We start from the raw sequence: 9,185 nt of genomic DNA on the forward strand, positions 1-9,185 counted from the left end.
CTTCAGTCTAGACTCGCCGAGACGACTGAGAGCAGAAATCACAAAATCACGCACAGATATTCTTCCTCCCCCTCTCTGTGTGTCTCTTAGACCTGCACTCGACTGAGCAAACTCTCAAATCCACCGATTTTCTGTTTACTTTTTTAAGACGAGAGGAATCCCCCTATACCGCTCATCCGATGCACACGCAAAAGCATGTATACATGCAATATGGTATTTTGCGGTTTATCTTCCTGTGGCGCAACTTTCACCTCCTCAGTCAGGCGGTGAGCTCTAGACTGATAGTCGCAATCATTCCTGCAGATAAATGAATTGAAAAGACAACACAGTCCAGCCCTGATGAATGAGAGAGGAGGGGGGTAGTCATATGACCCTGTACCCAGACGCTCATTGGAGGAGTCCTTTTCCCCCCAATAACATCCACTCACCAAATAACAATCCATGGTGCAGGGCCCACACTTCTATTGGCCTCTTTGCATCATCAATCCCAGATATTGTGAGATTGCTGACTGTGGATTTGGTTAAAAGGCAGAATAAAGCACAACAGTTGAGAAGCATAAGACAACAATGGACCTTGTAGAAAGTCGAAGCACGTTTTACAGCCATAACTGCACTAACTAAATGTGCACTGTCTTTGTTAACCCAGGGGCATTAGATCACCAAGCACAGGTTTTTGTGGTATGGTTGACATTTTTCTCTCTATTATGAAGCACTTAACACTGAGGTATTTTGTGCGCATCTCTCAGTTACCTTTTACGCGCAAATTACGCATTGGCGAACATCTCCATTCTCCCTCTCTTTCTCTCTCTCTCTCTCTGTCTGTCTGTCTCTCTCATTCTGAAGAATGCTTAAAACACTATAGGCTCAAGTGTGGAGTTGATATGCTATAAGGGGAAACGAGGACAGGATCATGCCATGACCAGACAAATAGGCCTATAGCATTACATAATCAATACATTGCATTTTAAGGTTGACCCTTATTTCTTTTGTCAAGAAATGTGACAAATCCAGCGGGGTCTTTTCTTCGGTCTTATGACATGGGGAATTTAAGGGCTGCGCACTGATATCACTCTAACGTTTCTTATTTTCAGCTTAGCCACCACTTCACAGGGATCCACACCAAGTTTTCTTTTCTGACTCTTGTCCAAGAACGCACTCACAATTTTGCAGCTCTCTCTCCCTTTAACGCAATTTCTTCGTCCAGTGGAATTCACACCATGAACATCTGCGCATTAGATTTCCACACCATGCACATCCCACTCGCTAGCAACCTATATGTTGATATTTGCCTATATGTTTAACTTGGATCGACTATCATCACGCATTGGCTGTGCTTGTGCAAGTTACTCATTTTTGTAAGCGAGCTGATGCATCTAGCCTGTGTGTAAAACGTTGTGGGTTGTCGAAGTTATCAAGTGGGATTTGCGGCGCTCTCTGCAGGAACCTCCGGCTGCTCGAGTTCAAAGCCACATGCACAGACGTGCCATACGAACCATTAAAATATCTTCTTGGCTACTAGTTTCTACGACATTCTCAAACTCAGTCTTGGGAGACCATGGGAAGAGAGGGCGTTTTGTTGTTCTCAGCTTAACAAGTAGGCTAGACCTATCACTTGATGCAACTTTCTAAAGTAGCCTACTACAAAACACATTTGGAGGAATCTTTCAACAGGTGGAAAACGGTAAGAATGGCATGTCATTGAAAAAGGGGAGAGCCAAAAAAACAGTCTCAGACTTGCAACAAGTGAGGCTAATGAGGATTTTTGTGCCAAGGCAAGAGTTGAATGGAATTATTCAGCACTTTCCAAGTGTGTTAGGAGTTTCCATGCTTCCTATTTGGGCCAATACCATTTTAATAGCATTCATGGATTTGTATTCAAAAGGTGCGTGCCACTTATTAGCCAAGAGCCGTTCGACTTATTCAAAATGAACTTGATGTATCAAATTCATAGTGTAGAATGCAAAATGGCTACCAGGAGTTGTTTTAGGATTTACAGTGAGCGCAACCAATCTTCACTTTTTGTTTGGGAGCCTATATATATGCAGCTTCCCTGCTCCATGTCGTCAAGACTGCATGCACAACTTGGGACCAGAAATAGCACTTCAAAGTTTTGCATTACGCCGTGTGGTCGGAGTAGCCTACAGCTGCGAGCCTCATGCATTCCACGAGTAAAGGCCATTTAATAAACATATTTTAGATCCGTCATGTTTCATAATATTTACTCAATTCCCAACGTTCTGGACATGAAGCTGTCAACAAAGATTCTGACAAGTCAATTCAGAGGAATAATCAAAAGACGAAAATAGTTGTATTATTTTTGTCAAACCAAAATATTAACCATTGCCTTTTTCAGCGTTTCATTTTTCAGCATATTCAGAGTGTTTACTGTATATGGTGAGTACATTTGACAATTGCATATTCAGTGATCCACACGTCACTGCATTTTCATATTAACGAATTCAAATGAAAAGGTAAATGGGTAATATAGGTTAAAATAATGACGTGCGACCGTGACAGAAATTTAGGTTTTACACTATACTATCTTACCAACTTTCACAAAATAGTTATGAGCACCTCAAACAATTTAACATATTTAATAGACTATTTGACATCAATCTAATGAGTCTTCATATAAAAACAAGTGGTTTGTAATATAACAAACTGAAAATATTAAAGTTAGGACGCCTAATATAATGTGGCTGCTATATTACAAAAATATGGCTATGCAGAAAAATATTAGAGACCCAGAGCACTTGACTTATACTACATGTATTTTAGGACACTATTATCAAGCATGCATGTCTGTAGCAGCCAAATTGTCTACTTTGATCATTCAAGACAACATGCTGCACGTTATTCAACTATAAACCGTTGAGTCTTGAGCATTTTCTAGTATCACACATTACATTTGTGGGCTAATTGCTGTAGAAAAAATATATTGAATGGGGGGGGGCTATAAGAAAAAGGAAAAAATAAAAGAATATTGCATTTATTTATGAACAATAGCTGACTTGTATGTACTTTTTAAACAAATAATAAGGAAATAATCGACAACAATCGAGTTTTACACTTTGTACGATAAGACTAACTCACATTTTAGAAAATCTTGTTTTGAGTTTAAATCTGCAGTGGCAGCACCTCCCTCATCTGCTCATATCCCGGGTCTGAAGCAAAATTACTCCGGATCATAACAACAGGTCCCGTCCATTACATTTTTTCCTCGGGACAATGGACGCAGCTCTCCCCGTTCACACTCACACACACACACACACACACACACACACACACACACACACACACACACACACACACACACACACACACACACACACACACACACACACACACACACACACACACACACACACACACACACACACACACACACACACACACACACACACACACACACACACACACACACACACACACACACACACACACAACGGATCCTATACCGAGCAGGCTACCAAGACAACGCTGCGCTGACGGGCAAACAACTGGATATGTAAACGTGCATGATTATCAAAACGTATATTTATGGTAGCCTACTTGTCTCGGACTGCTTTAAACTCCCACACGGAGCTTTCCCTTGGTTAAGCTGACAAGTTTCCATGCGTTGACGCTGATCTTTACCGTGCGTAAAGTGGTGCGTATTTTGTGCGTAAAGTTGTCCTTCATACGTTGCAGGGTAAAATGAAGATATCATTGCGTTATTTATTATCCGTACAACTTTTATAGTGACATTATGCATAATCTTGCGAGACAGTTTTTCTCCCGCATAACCAAAGTGAGGAAATTACTATTTCATAGCCGCGCAGCTTTTGTTCGCTGCGACAAAAGAATGACGACTGTAGATCTGGATCAACTTTTGAGGAGTTTTATTGTACAATAACCTTTGCATAACAACTATTTTTCCCAAGCGTTGCCTAAGGCACTGCGCATGCGCCCTGGCTCCTCGCTGTCACTAAGACATTTTTCTTCACGTTGGAAACTGTCACAAGTGACGTCAATCACGGCGCTCTGACCAATTAGAGCGCAGGGTGATTGTTTAGCTCCACGGGCTGCAGCGCCTACCATGAATCTCTATTCAGTATCAAAGCGTCCTGCTGCTGCCTCTCAACCGAATGGGATTCCATGTAGTCTGCAGATAGACTTAACTTTACAAAGTTTTTTTTATTATTATATTTTTCTCTATTTTTCATTGCGATTAAAATATATTTGTCATCATCATTATAATTTTGCCTGCTGTCAAGTTATTCAAAAAATTAGGAAGTAATGAGCGTGGATGCATTGGGAAGCCCCGTGATGGACCCTACGTTTCCCAAACGGAACACGGCGCTGAGATTAGTTGACTTGGCAGGGGCTCACCACCATCACCATCATCACCACCATACCCCTCAGAGCGTGACAGGCTTCCCGGGGTTCAGCAGCCATCCACACTCAATGGCTCACTCGCACCCTGGGGAGATTACTGCGGAACCCCGCCTGGGGCCGAGTCCATTCGGGCCAGAACACATGGGGCACTCCGCGGCCCTCAAAATCAGCCCAGCCCATCATTATCCCCACCACCACCATCACCACCACCACCACAATCATCATATGGCAGGCCACAGTGAAGTGGTCTCCAGTCAAACGGGAGCTTTTGGCCCGGTTCAGGCGACAACGGTGCCCTATTCCATGTCCCACACAGCCCAGGCGTTATCCGCAGGTAGGGATTTCCTCATCCGAAGAGATCTGACAGCTCAAGCCATGCCAGTGCTGACTGCTGACCAGACTCCCGGTTCAACTTCTCACCACGGAATGTTTGTCTCAACAACAGGTAGCTATCCGGGACACTATGGTCATCACCCTGACGCTGGGAGCCATACCCTCTTCTCCGGACTCCATCACGACCAACCGTCTAGCGGATCACCGGGTGGCCAAGCGTTGAATGGACAAATAAGGTTAGGACTACCTGGAGAAATGTACGTTAGGTCTGATCACTTGAGTCCAGTGGCAAGCTCCAGGGCTGATCCGTTCTCCGCCTCGCCGTTACATGGCTACGGTGGTCTGAATCTGAACATGAATCTTAGCGCTCACCACCATCACCATGGACCCGGTGCCTTTTTTCGCTACATGAGGCAGCCGATAAAGCAAGAGCTTATTTGCAAGTGGCTGGAACCGGAGCACTCGCCGAAGAAACTTTGCTCCAAAACTTACAGCACCATGCACGAACTAGTAACGCACGTAACGGTAGAGCACGTTGGAGGACCAGAGCAGGCAAACCATATATGTTTTTGGGAAGAGTGTCCGAGGGAAGGGAAGCCATTTAAAGCCAAGTACAAACTTGTAAATCATATTCGAGTGCACACCGGGGAGAAACCGTTTCCATGTCCATTCCCTGGCTGTGGGAAAGTGTTTGCAAGATCCGAGAATCTTAAGATTCATAAAAGGACGCACACAGGTCAGTAGCTACATTCATAGGAGTGAAAATACCATAACTCACTGTTTTGTTGACGTTGATTTATAATTATCAATGATATACAATGCAAATATATGTATTCAATCACATGTTCAAATTCAAATTAGGCTTTGCTTTATCCAGTTGGTATGGAAATTATATTTTCCATTATTTTTTTTATTATTTTTTTATCAACTTTCAAAATGTAAATCTGAAAAGTCATTTTATTCCTAAATCATATCCTGAGGTTGGGTCATGCAAAATAAGCAATCTATAGTTACTATAGGCTGCTATCAGCTGCATGGACGCAGCAGTGCGTGGTGCTGGCTATATGACCACCTGTAAATTGTTTGTTGTGAGTTGCATCAGTGGTCGCAAGTTTTACAAAAGGTTGAGCTGGAGATTATGGTATGCTCACTCAGGCGTTGATGGTTCACCCTCTTGTTTACACCACAATTGACTGAGGCCCACGTCAGCAATCTTGGAAAGTGAAAGATGCATCTTCACAATCACATTCAATATAACTGAGATGATGATGCAGATGCTTTTTCTCCCCATTATTTTCAGCCACTTGTTGCTCTGTTTATTAGCATGTTCCAGCCACTTCTATTTTACTAACTATAGCCTATAATAACAACAACAATAATAATCATCATCGTCATCATTGGTTGTGGTGATATTGTCCTTTGTTTAGGAGCGTGGTTATAACCTATTTGTAACACAGGAAAAAAGAAAAAAATATATGCATAAAGTAGGCTATAAGAATAAGGATCTAGCTGTAAGCTATTCATTTCTGCTTCCAACGGAATGACATGGTATAGGCGGCATGGTGAAATGATATGCTTTTGGTATGGTCAGCTTATAGCCTCTAGCAACAAGCAACAAGTCGATAAGTGCATGCGACTATAAAGGGAGTGACCAACAGGTTGGCAGAGGCAACTGACTGCGTGTATAATAATGGACGTGTGTACAATGCAGCCCGGTGCACCTCTGATTTAACTTTAAAGGAGCCATAATGGCACACGGGTGCATGGTTGCCGAGCAGCACAATATGGCTGCTTGGCTCTGTGACCCAGTGACGTGTTGTGGAATAAGGAGGAAAAAAATAACACACACACACAAGGCCTCAAAATGTCGAGTCAGACTTGTAAATGAATAGGCTAACATTCCTTTTTGCACGACACTCCCCCTCTGCACCATGCATTTCTGCACCCTATGTATTATTCATATAATTTGCTCACATTACCCAAGTACAAATCTGTTAAATTATTTCTGCGTGTTGACTCCCAAGGGGCATGGTCTTTGGTATCATGTTTAAAACCTAGCTGAAAGTGTGGTTATGACTGGGGCTGCCCCTGGGGTCTGTTCCTCGACGCTTTCTTGTACTACACTAATATCCTTGATTGGCTCTCTCAGCCCAACAGCTGAAGGTCAAATTGATATTCAACCCGCAAGTGTAATTAGACAGAGGCAATTACGTATTCTCACAAGCACTAATCGCAGGGAAAAATCAGCATTGGATGATTTCCGTGTAATTTATTCAGATTGTCTTTTTTGCCTTGTCATAATCAGGTGGAAATTCTTGTTATTAAGACATACAATTAGACCTACTAGCCATTTACAAATTCAAATGGCAGTTTGACGACTTCCAGCAGGCATAGTGTGAGCGCAGAGAAGCTTGCTATGGCAATACCTTGACTATTATCATTTTCAATGGGTTTAGGTCGGTTAGCTTGTTTGCTTTGCCATGGTTTAGGAGGACCTGGTTAAAACCCAACACTGTGTATGTTCACACTCTTGTTTACACCAGACTGAGGCTCATGTCAGCTCTGTCCAAAGCAGCAATGACTGCATGCCAGACATGACTGGAAGTAAACTTTTAAAGTGAAAGATGCATCATCACAGTCAATGTAAATCACATGATGGTGGTGATCTTTGGTTTACCTTTTTTTTGTCACTGAGACTTGTTGCTTAATTTATCATAATGCTCCAGCAACCTATGGCTATGTGAACTAATAATAATAATAACGTTATTATTAATAATAACAATAATAAATAATAATAATAATAATGTTATTATTATTAATAATAATAATATACCCAATACTCAATAATGTTTACCCGCCTGATTATTTACAGAATAGAGATTAACCATTATTTTAAGATGACTTATAAAGATGAAAGCCAAGATGATTCATAGTAGGCTACGTATCATGTATCAAGCTGTAAGTTGTAAAACTTTTTTTTTTGCCTTTCTGGGTGTGAGTTGCTGTGTGTGTTTGTGTGTGTGTGTGTGTGTGTGTGTGTGTGTGTGTGTGTGTGTGTGTGTGTGTGTGTGTGTGTGTGTGTGTGTGTGTGTGTGTGTGTGTGTGTGTGTGTGTATGTGTGTGTGTGTGTGTGTGTGTGTGTGTGTTTATTTATTTATTTATTTATTTATTTATTTATTTATTTATTTATTTATTTGTGGTTATGATGCATAGGTCAGGTCATATTTCTAAACCAACTTTTCCCCCCTCTTTCTCATCCACTACCCCATGGTATAGGTGAGAAGCCCTTCAAGTGCGAGTTTGACGGCTGCGACAGACGCTTCGCCAACAGCAGCGACAGGAAGAAGCACTCGCACGTGCACACCAGCGATAAGCCCTACAACTGCAAAGTGCGAGGCTGCGATAAGTCCTACACGCACCCCAGCTCCCTGCGTAAACACATGAAGGTGCACTGCAAGTCCCCGCCGCCCAGCTCGGGCTACGAGTCGTCCACCCCGTCCCTGGTGTCTCCCTCATCAGACCCGTCCCTGGTGTCCCCCTCGTCAGACCTGGGCCGGGAGCCAGGGGGCTCCTCGGTGCTGTTGGATCCGGTGGGACCCTCCTCTCAGCCCGCTAATTTAAGTGAATGGTACGTGTGCCATAGTTCAGGTGCCAGCGGTGCTCAAACACCACCCAGTGGCCCCTCCACACCCGACCCTGCAGACGAGTCGCCTTACAGAAATCCCGAGCCAAGGGACACGTTTTAACCCTATATAGTGCCAAAGTCACGCCCTCTTCCGGTTTAGGCATAGGAACCAAGGGACTTCATCCGCCATTATTTTTCTATAGACATTTCATAAATTTCGTAAAACGTCCAAAAAAATGTTAATCTGCATTTTTTTGGTAAGTTTTGGTCCAGTGAAATGTTATATGGTCACTCGTGATTCTAAATATAGCTGAATATCTTGGTTTGACCAAAACTATCTTTATTAGCATTTTAGGAAATGTGTATGGAAAAAAGAATGGCGGTGAAATCCATTGGTTCATGTGCCTAAACCGGAAGAGGGCGTGACTTTGGCTCTTTATTGGACTCAAACGCAGTGCCAGCAGTGACAGAATATATTTTCAAAAGCTCAACTATTCAAAAAATGGTTTGGCTTTAGGTGCCTCTGCCTGTGAAAGCCCTGGTCCCGGATGAGCCACCGAACTGAAACCCCAACCCAGGAGACGCGTTTTAACCACATTGGGCGAAAAAAAAGAAGCGCAAATCTTAAATACGTGCTAATATCCAGGCTCAATGAAAGAATATATTTTCAAAAGCTCAACTATTCAGAATGGTTTGGCTCGGTGCCTATATTCCCCTGACGACCCACTGGTCTTCTTGTGGAGAAATGAGTCACATAATCTGGCTATCTGGAGCAGGTTTATATAGGATGTTGGTGTAAAATTATTTTGTAAATGCGAGTTTTGACTTAAATATCTTTTTATTTATTTTT

General features: G+C 42.6%; 1 protein-coding gene across 1 annotated transcript; it reads left to right on the forward strand.

The window, feature by feature from the left end:
• Positions 1–3,994: 3,994 nt before the first annotated feature.
• zic4 (zic family member 4) lies at positions 3,995–8,456 on the forward strand (the record flags this gene model as incomplete). The annotated part of the gene is made up of 2 exons (XM_083632198.1): positions 3,995–5,446; positions 7,987–8,456. Exons 1-2 carry the CDS (start codon positions 4,279–4,281, stop codon positions 8,454–8,456), a joined length of 1,638 nt encoding a protein of 545 aa, XP_083488324.1. The 5' UTR covers positions 3,995–4,278.
• Positions 8,457–9,185: the final 729 nt, after the last annotated feature.

The sequence above is a fragment of the Poromitra crassiceps genome (assembly GCF_964638095.1).
Source record: "Poromitra crassiceps genome assembly, chromosome: 2".
Taxonomy (NCBI): domain Eukaryota; kingdom Metazoa; phylum Chordata; class Actinopteri; order Beryciformes; family Melamphaidae; genus Poromitra; species Poromitra crassiceps.